At 59.4% G+C, this 13,422-nt stretch overlaps 1 protein-coding gene across 1 annotated transcript in view; it reads right to left on the reverse strand.

The window, feature by feature from the left end:
- The window catches only part of SARNP (SAP domain containing ribonucleoprotein), a 33,326-nt gene extending 20,619 nt beyond the window's left edge, over nucleotides 1-12,707 (reverse strand). Inside the window, exons 1-9 of the mRNA XM_056322410.1 lie at nucleotides 12,580-12,707; nucleotides 11,771-11,870; nucleotides 10,562-10,608; nucleotides 9,547-9,632; nucleotides 7,372-7,423; nucleotides 4,648-4,721; nucleotides 4,019-4,047; nucleotides 3,459-3,484; nucleotides 2,105-2,173 (exon numbers count right to left, since the gene is read on the reverse strand). Coding sequence (XP_056178385.1) covers nucleotides 2,105-2,173; nucleotides 3,459-3,484; nucleotides 4,019-4,047; nucleotides 4,648-4,721; nucleotides 7,372-7,423; nucleotides 9,547-9,632; nucleotides 10,562-10,608; nucleotides 11,771-11,870; nucleotides 12,580-12,615 — 519 coding nt within the window. The 5' untranslated portion in view covers nucleotides 12,616-12,707. The remainder of the gene's footprint in view (nucleotides 1-2,104; nucleotides 2,174-3,458; nucleotides 3,485-4,018; nucleotides 4,048-4,647; nucleotides 4,722-7,371; nucleotides 7,424-9,546; nucleotides 9,633-10,561; nucleotides 10,609-11,770; nucleotides 11,871-12,579) is intronic.
- Nucleotides 12,708-13,422: the final 715 nt, after the last annotated feature.

Here is a 13,422-nt window from a genome sequence, read left to right on the forward strand (position 1 = left end):
GGGGGGTTCAAAGCTACAGATGAGTTCACAGCCACTAACGCAGCTCTGCATTTGCTCCCTGCTCACAGCAGGTCTGAAATCCCCCTTAGCTACGATTCTCCCCCCCCCCACTTCACGGCCCTACCCCTCCCCAAAGCAATTTGAATAGGAAATGAAGTGTGGCTCCGCCGAGACAATGCTTTATTGTAAAGTTTTTGCTGCGACCCACGGTATAAAAACCTGCCAAGACACATGTAAACATTCGCCACCGCCAGGCTCCTCCGTAATGAAAAGCTATAAAGAACACCCAGGTGGGAAGCACAATACTACCAGCTAATTAAAGTCACCAATAATATTCCTCCCAGGAATGCCAGAGTGTGTTCCGCTCAGTGGGAGAAGCCACTTCTTAAGCCCATGAACTCGGGCTTCCTGGTGGAGCAAACAAAAAAAAAAAAACACCACACCAAAAAAACCCCAACAATAAAAAAAAAAAAAAAAAAGACACGGTGCAGCCAGGCACCGCTCCGGCACAAAGCCCAGTGTTGGGCGACCCAGCAGCAGCAAGAGCTGGCCCGGCCACCAATTCCTGACCTTGGGCAAGTCATTTTTATCCCCTTCTGGTAGGTCTCCATCTGTATAAGGAGGGGAGCAGCTGGCTCCTCTGCAGTGAACGGCGCGGGGAGATGGGACCTGGGGGTTTGGGGGTTTTGGCACGTTCCTTCCAAAATCCCGGCTTTATCCGGCTGCAGCCACACAACCCTGCCCGGGGAAGGCCACGGCCATAAACATTGTTGACAAGGCATATATTCTTCCTGAAAAATGGGAGCTCCTAGTGACAGGGTTAATGATGTTTGAGCAGCCTCTCACCCTGAGCTCCACATATCCCAGCTTTAATGGACTGGCCTCCTTCCCCCACCCCCAAAGGGACCCGAGAGGGAAGTGGGGGGGAACAGCGACCTCCAATGCCAGATATTTTCTACATCAGTGAATTCCCAGGGCCGGCGGAATAAAGCAGAACGCTCCGACGGGGAGAAATAGGCAGCAAAAAAGGTCAAATCCATCCCCCCCCCCCCCCCGAAGAGGAGAGGGGTTTATTTCACGGGGATGGAGAGAAGCCGAACGTCCCCCGGCTCCCACCCTTCTCCGCGGCGAGGAGGGGTCTCCATGCCAACATTATCCAGCTGTTCCAGCTGGACAATTCTTTTTCATTCCCTGCTCTTTCCCAGCGGTGCTGCAGCACCGGCTTCGCTAAAGCCCGGAGGAGGAAAAGGCTGTTTTTGTTTGGGAAGCGCGCAGGATGCTGCGCTAATCTCGGGGTATATATTTATCCTTTCTTCCATTTTTCTCCAAATCGTCTTCCCCGGCTCACATTTAGGCAAGGGATCACCGTGCTATTAAGTACAGGTTTACCTCCAAGCAACCCCCGGGGGCTCAGCACCCTTCCAGGCGGACACAGCACCCACTCCACTGACATGCCGTCGGCACGACCCCAGCTCCACCGCGGCCGAGCCCCCGCCCCATTGCAAGGTACGAGGACCAGGAGAAGGGTTTTACGCTTTGTGTACATTGCTCCCCTGGAAAAATAAAGAGCTTTAAGACCAAATCCATCCCCTACAAAGCTCGTCTCATTTGTACTTCAAAGAATTCTTTCCTACCGGGAGCTCTGGACGCCCTTCTCTTCGGAAAGCTCATTACCTTGGGTTTTACAGACTTGGCTCCTACCCCAAAACAGAAATGTGCGCGAGTCAAAGCGCCCCCCGAAAGCAAACCGAGCACGCAGCGGCATCCCTCCCCAGGTTACAGTTTGGAGGAAAACCCCTTAAAAATTCACCTCCTCCATCCAGCAGACGTAACTCTCACCTAACCCCCACCAGAGTGGCCCACACAAAACCAAACAGAAGGGAAGATGAAGGGAACGGTGTTGACCAGACGCCCTCGGGGCTCACGCCGCTGCTAATAACGAGATGTAAACTGGAGCAATGGGCTAAGCTGGGGGGGCAAAGCGTGGGCTGGGGGGGGAGGGGGGTGTGCAAAGAGCAGGGCCAGGGGCTGGGGGGGTCACAAAAAGCACGGCCTGGGCAGGGGGGGGCACAAAAAGCACAGCCTGGAGGCCAAGGCACCTTACCTTTTTGGAGAGCGAGGAGACATTCAACCCAAATCTTTGAGCCCTTTCCTTTAATTTATCCATGTTTACCTACAAAGAGATAGGAAACAATTTAATTTTTATTTTTTATTTTTTTTATTAAAAAAAAAAAAACAAACACCCCCAAGCACTCAAGCTGCAGGGATAAAGATAAAGCCGCCTTCCCGGCCAAAGGCTCCCGGAGCAAAGGGTGCACAGCGATGGGCCGGGGCACTGCCGGCATCCCTGCGGGTGGCAGGATGGATCCCAGCATCCCAAGGGATCTGCCAGGATCTGCCAGCCTGTCCCTGCACTTCCTCACACCCAGCAAAGGATGAACACCCCAGGTGCTGCTCCCCTTCCCGCAGCAGCAGCCGGTTCCCAGTACCCCTCCTGTACTGGTCCGCTCCACACAACGGAAAATAAACACCAAACCTGCCTCTGCCCCGAAAAATTAATCGCTACTACCCCACTACCACAGGTTTAAGAAGCCATCGCTGCACCCTCAGCCTTCCAAAACCATCGGGTCAGCTCCCCGGCCCCAGCAGCTTCCCAGTATGTTGCCCAGCCTGGCCAGTTCCCCGGAGATACCAGTCACGCTGCGGTGCTTACCTCCCACCAGCACCTTCAGGATGAGCCTCCCGCAGGAGTAGCTCCGAGGAGGAAACCCTGGTGCTTTTTGGCACCCCCCAGTGCCCTCAAGCACCCCTCGGGGCCGCTGGGCACCCCCCCCCGGGCCCTCGAGCACCCCTCGGGGCCGCTGGGCACCCTCCCCCGGGCCCTCGAGCACCCCTCGGGGCCGCTGGGCACCCTCCCCCGGGCCCTCGAGCACCCCTCGGGGCCGCTGGGCACCCCCCCGCTGCTGCTGGGCACCCCTCGCCTCGGCTTAACCCCATCCCACTCATCCTCAACCAAACGTGCCAACACCAAGCCGGCTGCTCGGGGCAAGAGCCCTCAGCTCTGCCTCCTCCTTACACCTGGAGTTGGACGAGCAAAGCAGCATCGGCTCTTAAAAGCAAGAGTAATTTACTACAGGTCATTCGTCGTTTCCATTCCTGAAGCGTAAAATTGAAGCATCTCAAAACGAAAGCAGAGAATGGCAATCGGGCTTATGAAAAAATAAAATTAAATATCCATCTTTGCTCCTTTTAGCGTTTCATTCTAAAATCGGAGCCGGGCGCCGCAGAGGGATGGGAACCCACACCACCCAGGGGGGCCATGCCATCCACCCTGGCTCCGCAGACATTGCTCCTGAACAACTCAGAGTTTACTCCCCCCGCCAGGAACCTCCTCCTACCAATTGCAACGTGTTCCGAGCCCAACCAGCAGTAACTCAAAGACAAGAAGCATTTCTTACCGTGGGTTTGCTGTCTGCAGAGAGGCCTGAAACGAGAAGGCGAGAAAAAGAAAGCCCAGTTAGAGAACAAACATCAGGAGCAGGATTTTTTTTGGATGAGGGGGCACAGCACAGCCCCCCTACCCCCTAACGAAGAACCCCTGGCACATTTCCCCCAGCTTCTACCTCTGCTCTCTACAGAACGAGTCTCCCTGTTTCTTTTTTGCCTTCAAATCTGCTTCCCCACCCACAAAACCGCTGCCATCCCACCTCGCCGAGCATTTTAGGAAGCCGAGGGATGTTTGGCACATGCTGGAGACCGCAGGAAAACCTGGCCAGCCATGCTTAGGAGCAAGAAATTCTGGGGAAAAGCATCTGGAATACCAAGGGAACACAAGGAAAAAATGCCTTTTCCTCCCCTGATTTTACAATTCCCGCTCCAGGCTCCTGGGAGCAGGCAGGAAAAGGAACAAGAGTGAAAACAAAGGTAGTCCCACCTGCAGTATTATTCCCCCCCCCAGGAATAATTAAATATTTGCAACGAGGTCACTCCGTAGATGGGTTCTGCTTCACCTCCTCACCTTTAGTCGAAACTGTGGCCAAACCAAACCTGCCAAAAGCAAACGGAGCTCAGTCAGAGGCCAGGTCAACCAGCCCTCGGCGCTTCGAGGCCGATGGGTGAATTTTTCCTTGCAATATTTTTCAGGAGCGTACTTGAGCAAAACCCGTTTGGGGCTGAGGTGAATTGGAACGCGCTGTTACTGGCTGATGGAATTTTATTCTGCAGAATTCACCGATTCCCCATTTTCTACAAAAAACCAACCTCCACCTCCAGGATCACCGGCAATTTTCCCCCCTTTCGCTGTCCGGGATAACCCCAAACCCCCCCCAGAATCCTACCGCTGCTCCAGCCCGTGGAAGCAGCAGGCCACACCAAGCACCCCGCACCCAGACGCGGCCCCCACGTGCCATGGGGGGCTCCTACCCCACCAGGAGCGCTGCCTCTCTGCAGCCCCTCCAAGCCCACCCACCCACCGCTGTCTGCTCAAGCCGGAGGCAACCCCCACCCCCTGCCAGGCTCCTCTGTGGTGGCATCATCCCCCCAGCGCCACGTTCGCCTCACACCAACACAACCTGCCACCCACAGCGTGTCTGGAGAGGTTTTTCTCCCACCCCCTGAGCAAGAGAAGGCTCCAAAGCGCGGACTCACCGAGCTGCCCGTGCCGCCTTCTTGCTCTCCAGGCTCACGGGCACGTTGAAGCGCTCAGCCCTCTTCTGCATTCGCTGGAGGAGGAAGAGAAAACAAGCAATTGAGGAAGAGCAAGGATGGGAAGGGTGCAGAAAGGAGGTTCTGCAGGTGGGGGGAAGGCACAAGACCCCAACACGCAGCGGGCTGAGGCTCCAGCGTGCCCACCGGCAGCCTTGGGGGGGATGGTGGTCTTTCCCCCCCCCCCCACCCACAGGTGAAGACCAAGAAGCCACCCCGCAGGCTCCAGGATGTCTGCTTGACCAAAAGGTGCTCCCACGGTGCTGAGAAACACCGGCCTAATTAAAAAAAAAAAACCAAAAAACCACTAATTAAAAAAAAAAAAAAAAAAAAGGCACACCGTGATTCTGCGGCTCAGGGAATCCGCTCCTAGGAAGGGAACTGGAGGGGGGAGGTGACAGAGGTGACTGTTTTAAGCTGACACCAGGCTGGAGGGCTGCACCCCTCGCCCAGGGAAGCCCTTGAGCCAGAGGGAATGGAGGATCAGAGGGAGCAGCCCCGATTTCCCACCCGGAGGCAGGGAGCGAGCGGCAGGCACGGCCGGCATCGGCTGGGCTGCGAGAGGCAAACGAGATTTCCTTTTCTCCCCCCCCGCCAAAAGCAAAAGGCCAAAGAAATACGCTAGAAGAAGGGGATGGTGTGTGTGTGTTTGTGTGTTGTTTTTTAGAGAATTTATTCGGCACAAGCCTTTTCACGAGAGGCCAACGCTATTCACGCTGCTGGCTCAGCACCGCACGCAGGATTTGCCGTCAGCGGCACGATTCAAGATGAAATTCAGCTACATCGAAAGGGCTGGAGGCACGGAAAAAGCTCGGAAACATCGGAAGCGCGAGGGTTTGCACCTACGAGTATTAAATCCCCTTAAAAGCTTAAGGGAAATATTTCAGGTTTTATCGTTACACAAGAGCCCAAAAATGCGTCTTGGTGTTTTAAAGGTTAGAGAAACAAATACGGCTGTAATGGAAACATTTCTTTTCGCCAAAAGCGCAGTGAGGAGCGTAATAAATATCTGCATCAAAACAGAAGTGTTTGGAAAAGATGGATGGGGAACAGCACTCCTAACCGGGGCAGGGCTGAGGGAACTTCTACTCAGCTGAGTAGAAACAATAAAGACCCACAAAACGTTACCGTTGGGGTCAAAGGATATATTCCTCCTTCCTTGTGACGCTTTGAAGAAGATCCAAGAGAAATACCTGCCGAGGCAGCTCCTGGCAGGGCTCTCGGCTCCAGGCCGACCTCAGAGCACCGGCTCCAGTGCCCACCCAAAGGTGGCTGCTGGGGTGGAGGGGTGGTCTGCGCCTTTACACCCCCCCAGACTCAATTAACCCACAGCAAAGGGCTGGATTTCAGGCTGTGTTCCGTTTTCTCCGGTGGTACAGATGCTAGAAATACAGATTCAAAGATTGAACTCATCTGTATTTCTAGCATCTGTAAAGCCTCCAGCGGGCCATTACGTATATTCCAGGGGAAAACGATCCCCTTCCATCTTGAAAAAAACACCTGCAACATAATTTTGCCAAGCCCCGATTCACACTCAAGTCAAAAAAAAACACCCTGAAAAAGTAGATTTGCAGCGAACGGCTCTGGCAAAATTCGGGAGAAAAAACAAAAGGGCAACTTCAGCCAGTTCGTTTAACAAGCTGGACCCAGCGACGGCCAAAGGCGGCCCCAAATCACGGGGGGCTTTAGCAACACCCCCAGCTCCCGTGTTTCTCCTCATTACTCCCTCACCGAGCTCATAATCCTCCGCTTGCGCCATCACCCTGGTTGCTGTGGAAATGATCGTGTCCCAAACAGGAGATTAAAACTCGAAAGTGGTGGCGAACAGCGGGGAGACTCATGTTTTCACAGTGGTTTCTTTCTTAGGGAACACGAGGGAAAAAAAAAAAAAAAAAAAAAAAGAAAAAAAACTAAAAAGGGGGGGATTAAAGACCCACAATCAGATTCCTGAAACTCCAAAGTTTCGCCAAGTCTTCCCAAAGGAATCTGGGCTTCTAAGTGTGTTTGTTTTAAATAAACCCAGCAAACCTAAGGGAAAAATTTAGGGAAGATAAAGACGAGGCGATCCGTTAGCTCCTACCAGCTCCTCCCCAACCGATTACTCCCTGAAGCGGACCCTTCACCAAGTTTTGTAGTTTTACAAGCGATCGGGATGACAAATCCCACGGGACAGGGACGAGCCACAGCCTGGTGAACTCCGCAGAGGAATTTTTCCCGTTTCCAACAGCAGGAAACACAACTGGGACGACAGAGAGGCGGCTGGAGTCCACCAGCTTTTATCACGCCGAGCGGAGGACGCTACGTCCACCCTCGCGGGCGACGGAACGACTGGGCTCGGCGTTGGAGATACGGAGGCAGGGCCACCAGTGGGGTGGGGGTGGCAAGCGGCACGTGGCCAGCGGTGAGGGAAAGGGGCGTTAGCACGACGATCCGAGAGCAACATTCCCAAAGATGTAGGAACCTGACCCTGCCAGGTCACTCTACAGCCAGCAACGGGTCGGTAAGATAAAAATCAAGGAAAAATCAAGCGGGGAAAAAAAAAAAATCAAGGAAAAAAAAAAAAATCAAGCAGGTTTACAATGGAAACGCTGAGACCGCCCCAGCGACGGAATGAAGTGGCTAAGGAAGCTGACACCTCGGAGGGCCACGCAGCAGAAGGAACCTTACCTCCATCTGCGATATTTCCGACGTTATCTTCACTACCTTCTTTTCCGTAATCCTGGGGGCGTTGGGAAAGAGAGAAATGGGTCAGGACAGCTCCCGCTCGTTTCCCCGGGGGGAGAGGGGCTGGGGTTCCCCTCCCGGCCACCCGTCCCCAGCACCGTGGCCACCACCTTGACCGAGGGTCTGGTTTTCCCAGGAGAGCGGCCACAAGCCGGTGTCCCCCCCTCGGAGGGGTGGTATCGGTGCTAAAGCGAAACCTGTGGAATTTTGAACCCCAATCTGGGGCGTCTTAGGGGTGGGAAATGCGCGACCCAGGGAAGGCGCAGCCACGGGTTCTGCCCGCAGCGCAACTCCCAAATTTTTTTTCGACGGGAAGCAAGCTGGGAAGGGTGGGAGAATGCCCCACGCTCTCACCCGTTCTCTAACCAGAAAATTCTGGTTAATTATTCACTCTAACCCGACTAATGAACTGCGTTTAAGGGAAGAGAAATGCTCCGTGATTTTAGCAGGGCACTGCAGCCCAAAAGGACGTTACGGCAAGAGGCCGCGGAGCTACATCTGTGCAACCTCCAGGTTACACCTGGTGTAAAGCTACATCAACAACCCCCTGCCCGTCTTCAGGCTCTTAACACTAACATCCAACTCTTGTTAGAAGCCCAAAGCCTCAACTGCGAGCCCCGCGGAGCTTTATTCCTTTATGGCCCTCAAATACAAAGGATTGTTCTGTTCTAGTTCATGGGACAGCCCCGGGTGACTTTTCCCCCCCTCCCCTCCCAGTTAGCACCAGTACCCCGAGCCCAGGCTCCATTTCAAACACACACTTCCCAAACAATGTGCAGCTGACAACAAGGGGGACCGGTCAGGAGAGGAAAAAAAAAAAAAAAGACTGAACAAAAATATAATGGAGTGGGCGTGCTGCAAAGTTTATGCTCCGAAAACAGAGCTCGGGGAGGGAGGCGGGGGGAACAAAAGAGGAAGAAACAAAGTTGGGAAGTTCCCAGGCTAAATGGAATGGCATCCTCCTCCTCCTCCAAACAACTCCCATAAAACAGTGGGTCACAGCCAGCCTCGTTAAGGTCTCCCGTTTAGAAAAACGCGCCGCTTTTGTTGCACATTCCCGGACAGGTTTCTCATTTGATGCCCTGAAAGGCAGTAATGGTTTAATGGCATTTGCACAGGAAGCAATTCTGCCCGGGACCTGGACCCCCACCCCCTGCCCCCCCCCCCCACCCCCCGCCCCGCTCGGTGGGCGCAGGACGCCCCCCTCCTGCTCACACACCACCTCGGGTGCGGTGGCCACACGGCCAGGGCTCAATTCCAGCTTGCCCTGGGGCTAGCCACAGCCCCGGAGAGCCCCGGCCCCAGCCCCCGGGGCTAGCCACAGCCCCAGAGCCAGCCACAGCCCCAGAGCCCCCCCGGCCACAGCCCCGGGGCTAGCCACAGCCCCAGAGCCCCCCCCTTCCCTCCCCAGCCCCAGGACTAGCCACAGCCCTGGAGTCCCCTGGCCCCAGCCTGGGTGCCCCCCAGCCACAGCCCTGGGGCTAGCCACAGCCACAGAGCCCCCCCGTCACAGCCCCGGAGCCCCGCCCCCCAGTCACAGCCCCGGGGCTAGCCACAGCCCCGGAGACCCCCCTCCCCCGGTCACAGCCCCGGAGACCCCCCACCCTCCCCGGTCACAGCCCTAGGGCTAGCCACAGCCCGGGAGCCCCCCAGCCACAGCCCCGGGGCTAGCCACAGCCCCAGAGACCCCCCTCCCCCCGGTCACAGCCCCGGGGCTAGCCACAGCCCCGGAGACCCCCTCCCCCGGTCACAGCCCCGGAGACCCCCCACCCTCCCCAGTCACAGCCCCGGGGCTAGCCACAGCCCCGGAGACCCCTGGCCCCAGCCCCGGGACTAGCCACAGCCCCGGAGCCCCCCAGCCACAGCGCCCCCCGGCCCCAGCCCCGGGGCTAGCCACAGCCCCGGAGCCCCCCGGCCCCAGCCCCGGAGCCCCCCCCGCCCCGGGAGCCCCCAGCAGAGGGTGGCCACACAGGGAGACCACCCACCGCCCAGGGCTAAGGCGAGGGTTGCAATCCTGCTCCCACCTGCGACCCCCCTCTCAGCCCCAAACTCCGAAACGGGGCCGGACAAAGGTTATTGCCGCCGGCCCTCGCGCCCCGCGGGTTCGCTGGGTTCTACTCAGAAAAGATAGTTACACATCGGGGCGATTTTACAGGAGGCTCTTCTACTTTGGCAGGCGGCTCCACCGGCTTCTGCTCTTCTTCCTGCAAGGAGTTGAGAGGAGATCAGATAATTAACGCTCCGGCCAGCTGAGCAAGAGAACACACACCACGGCCGGGAAAACCTCAAGTCTTTTGGGGTCTCGCTGTGGCCTCACACCTGTAATTCACCCTGATATATCTCAACATTTCTGCATTCCATGTCTACCTCGGCCCGCAAGGCAGGGGCTGCGGCAAGGAGCGGTACCGCACGCTCACAGCCTGAGCCTGGCAGGGTTGGAAGAACGAGCAGTTACGGACACCGGCTCTCCGTTTGTTTTTTCCAGCACATAACCCCTTACCAAGAAATCCAGGCTTTGCAAGGCTGAGGGAATAACTCGAGGGAAACACCCTCCACCCACGAGCAGAGCCACCAAAGGACACCAGAACCGCGCAGCACCCAGCGTCCACCTGCTGAGACCCGTCTCCCTTCTCCCCAAACACTTTTTGCCAAACCGGGGCAAAATTTTCCACGTCCTCTGCCCACCCTTGCCAAGCAGCAAAGAGCCTGACAGCTGGAACATTCCGTTTCTGCTGCAGGTGGGATCTCCTCACCTCCCTCCGAACAAACTCTCCCGCACCTGGCAACATTTTCTTAAATATCCTTTCTTAAAAACGCTCCAGCCGCATTCGCTCTTCAGTTTGTAGCAAAACACGGAGCGACGCGGCGTGAATCCTCGGACGGAACGACCCCGCACCAAGATCACACGTTCTGCCACACCCCCCCCCCCCCCCCACGCGCCTGCAGGCTCACGGGGTCACACCGCGCCTTTGGCACAAAAAGGAGCAGGATTAGACCCAGCAGGGAGTGACAACGGCGCTTTACACCAGAGGCAGCCCCAGGTGCAGTCTCGTTCCTCAGGCACAGACCACCAGGCAAAGCAGAAGCCCCACGCAGACCACCAGCGGGACAGCCGGCCCAGAAGATGACCTACCTCTATTTCCTCTCCCAGAACATCTTCTTCGTTTGCTTCTTCTTCAGCTGGAGGAGAAAACAGAGCAATCGCAGCAGTAAGTTACTGCAGGAATGCCTCCCGCTTCCCAAATAAACCCTACGGTAAGAATTTTCCCTGGGAAAGCGGGAAGTGACAGCAAAGCTCGCGGAGCAGGGCTCGACGGCTTCACCCAGGAGCTGCACAGGGACAGAGCTGGCTCGCCCCGGTGAACCCCTGCGCCTGCCGCGCCGGCACCCACCGTGCCCCTCCGGGTGCCAACCCCCGCGCCCACAACGCCAGCACCCACCGTGCTCCTCCAGGTCCCAACCTCCAGGCCAGCACCCACCACGCTCCTCCAGGTCCCAACCCCTGCGCCCACTGCGCCGGCACCCACCGTGCTCCTCCAGATCCCAACCCCAGCACCCACCGCGCTCCTCCAGGTCCTAACCCCCACGCCCACCACCCCAGCACCCACCTCGCTCCTCCGGGTCCCAACCCTAGCACCCACCACGCTCCTCTGGGTCCCAACCCCGGCGCCGGCACCCACCGTGCTCCTCCCACAGTACCAACCCCTGCATCAGCACCCACCGCGCTCCTCCCAGAACCAACCCCCACACCGGCACCCACCGTGCTCCTCCGGGTCCCAACCCCCATGCCCACCACACCAGCACCCACTGTGCTCCTCCTGCAGCACCAACCCTCACTGCAGCATCCACCATGCTCCTCCAGGTCCCAACCCCTGCGCCCACCACCCCCACACCCACCGTGCTCCTCCAGGTCTCAACCCCCGTGCCCACCACCCCCCGCACCCACCACCCCAGCACCCACCGTGCTCCTCCAGGTCTCAACCCCCGTGCCCACCACCCCCGCACCCACCACCCCAGCACCCACCGTGCTCCTCCAGGTCTCAACCCCCCGTGCCCACCACCCCCGCACCCACCACCCCAGCACCCACCGTGCTCCTCCAGGTCCCAACCCCCGTGCCCACCACCCCCGCACCCACCACCCCTGCACCCACCGTGCTCCTCCAGGTCCCAGCCCCCGTGCCCACCACCCCCCGCACCCACCACCCCAGCACCCACCGTGCTCCTCCAGGTCCCAGCCCCCGTGCCCACCACCCCCCGCACCCACCACCCCTGCACCCACCGTGCTCCTCCAGGTCCCAGCCCCCGTGCCCACCACCCCTGCGCCCACCACCCCAGCACCCACCGTGCTCCTCCAGGTACGCCTGCAGCCTGTTGATCAGGTCCTGCTTGTTGCCTTTGGCTTCCAGGCCACGTGCCAGACACTCCTGCTTCAGCTCCGCCAGCTGCACCGGGAAAGAAAAGGCCACTCAGCACGTGCGGAAACACACCAAGAAACAAACATTTTTGAAAAAATTTTTTACAAATAGCTATATAAGGGAAGGCAGTTTGGGGTTTTTTTTTTTTGGGGGGGGGGGGGGGGGGCGGTACGAAGGCTGGCCAGCCATGACACAGGGCTTCACCGGCAGGAGCCTATTCCCCACAAGCTGGGGACCCCATGTCCATCCCCCCCACAGCGGGGGGTGCCCCCGTGTCCCCCTGCACCATGGCATAGGGACCGGGGTCCGTCCCCCCACGGCAGGGGGGGCCCCGTGTGTCCATCCCCCCACGCCGGGGAAGGCTAGGGGGGAGGCGCCGCGTGTCCGTTCCCCACGCCGGGGGCCACAGGCCGGGCCCGCCGCCTCCCCACGACCGAGGCCTGCCGGCGGCCACCCCCCGATGGGCAGCCCCTGGGGGGCCGATACGGAGCAGGGGAGCAGGTACGGAGCGTCCCCCCGCAAGACGGGGGACCCCCCGTGACGCCCCCAGCCCGGGGCGGGGGGGACCGGGCCGCGAGGCCTCCAGGGGCCTCGGGTGGGCGGCAGCTGCTGCCCCCCGCCAGGGCCAGGAGGGAGCCCGGAGTCCCCGGACCGGGCCAGGCCAGGCCAGGCCGCGGCCCATCCCCGGCGGGGGCCCCGCTACAGACCCCGAGGCCCACGACGCTTCAGTCGGTACCTTCAGTTTATGAAGCTCCACGGTTTCCGCCGCCATCTTGTCACCCCCCGCAGCCCGCTGCAGCCCCGCCCGCCCCCGCTAAGCGCCTCTCGTCCAATCAGCGCGGCGCTTCCTGGACCGGCGATTTCAAACCACTTCCCAACACCGCCTCTCGCGAATGGCCAGACCTCACCTGCGCCTGCTGCTCGCTATTGGCCAGCCAGCGCGTGGGGGGCGGGGAGTCTCTGAGCGACGGACGAAGAGACCAATAGAAACTGGGGAATCGCTTGTGGTGCGGCCAATGGAGAGAGCGGGCCGGGACGCGGGGTCTTCCTGGAGACCTGTCGAGGCGGGCTGGGGCCTGGCAACGGCCGCCGGGTGCGCGGGGCTGAGGAGCCGGGGAGGGCCGGGGCTGGGGTCTGCGAGGGGCCGAGGCAGATGGTGCGGGGGGCTGCGAGGGGGCCGGGGCTGAGGGGCTGGTGGTGCGACGCCATGGCGGCAGCGCCAGGCTGCGAGGGGCCGGGACTGAGGGGGGAACCGGGGCTGGGGGGCTTCGAGGGGGACAGGACAGGGCTGGGGGGCTGTTGAGGGGAGGGGGTGTGAGGGGACACGGCTGGGGGGGGCGCTGAGGGGCTGTGAGGGGGACGGGGGGGGCTCTGAGGGGACAGGGGTCTCTAAAGGGACGGGGCTGAGGGGACGGGGTCTCTGAGGGGGACAGGGGTCTCTAAAGGGACGGGGCTGAGGGGGATGGGGGCTCTGAGAGGACAGGGCTGGGGGACTGAGGGGACAGGGGTGCAAGGCCATGGCAGCAGGGCCAGGCTGTGAGGGGATGGGGGGGGCTGTGAGGGGACAGGGCAGACGGGG

Source organism: Falco biarmicus, chromosome 19, assembly GCF_023638135.1.
Source record: "Falco biarmicus isolate bFalBia1 chromosome 19, bFalBia1.pri, whole genome shotgun sequence".
Taxonomy (NCBI): domain Eukaryota; kingdom Metazoa; phylum Chordata; class Aves; order Falconiformes; family Falconidae; genus Falco; species Falco biarmicus.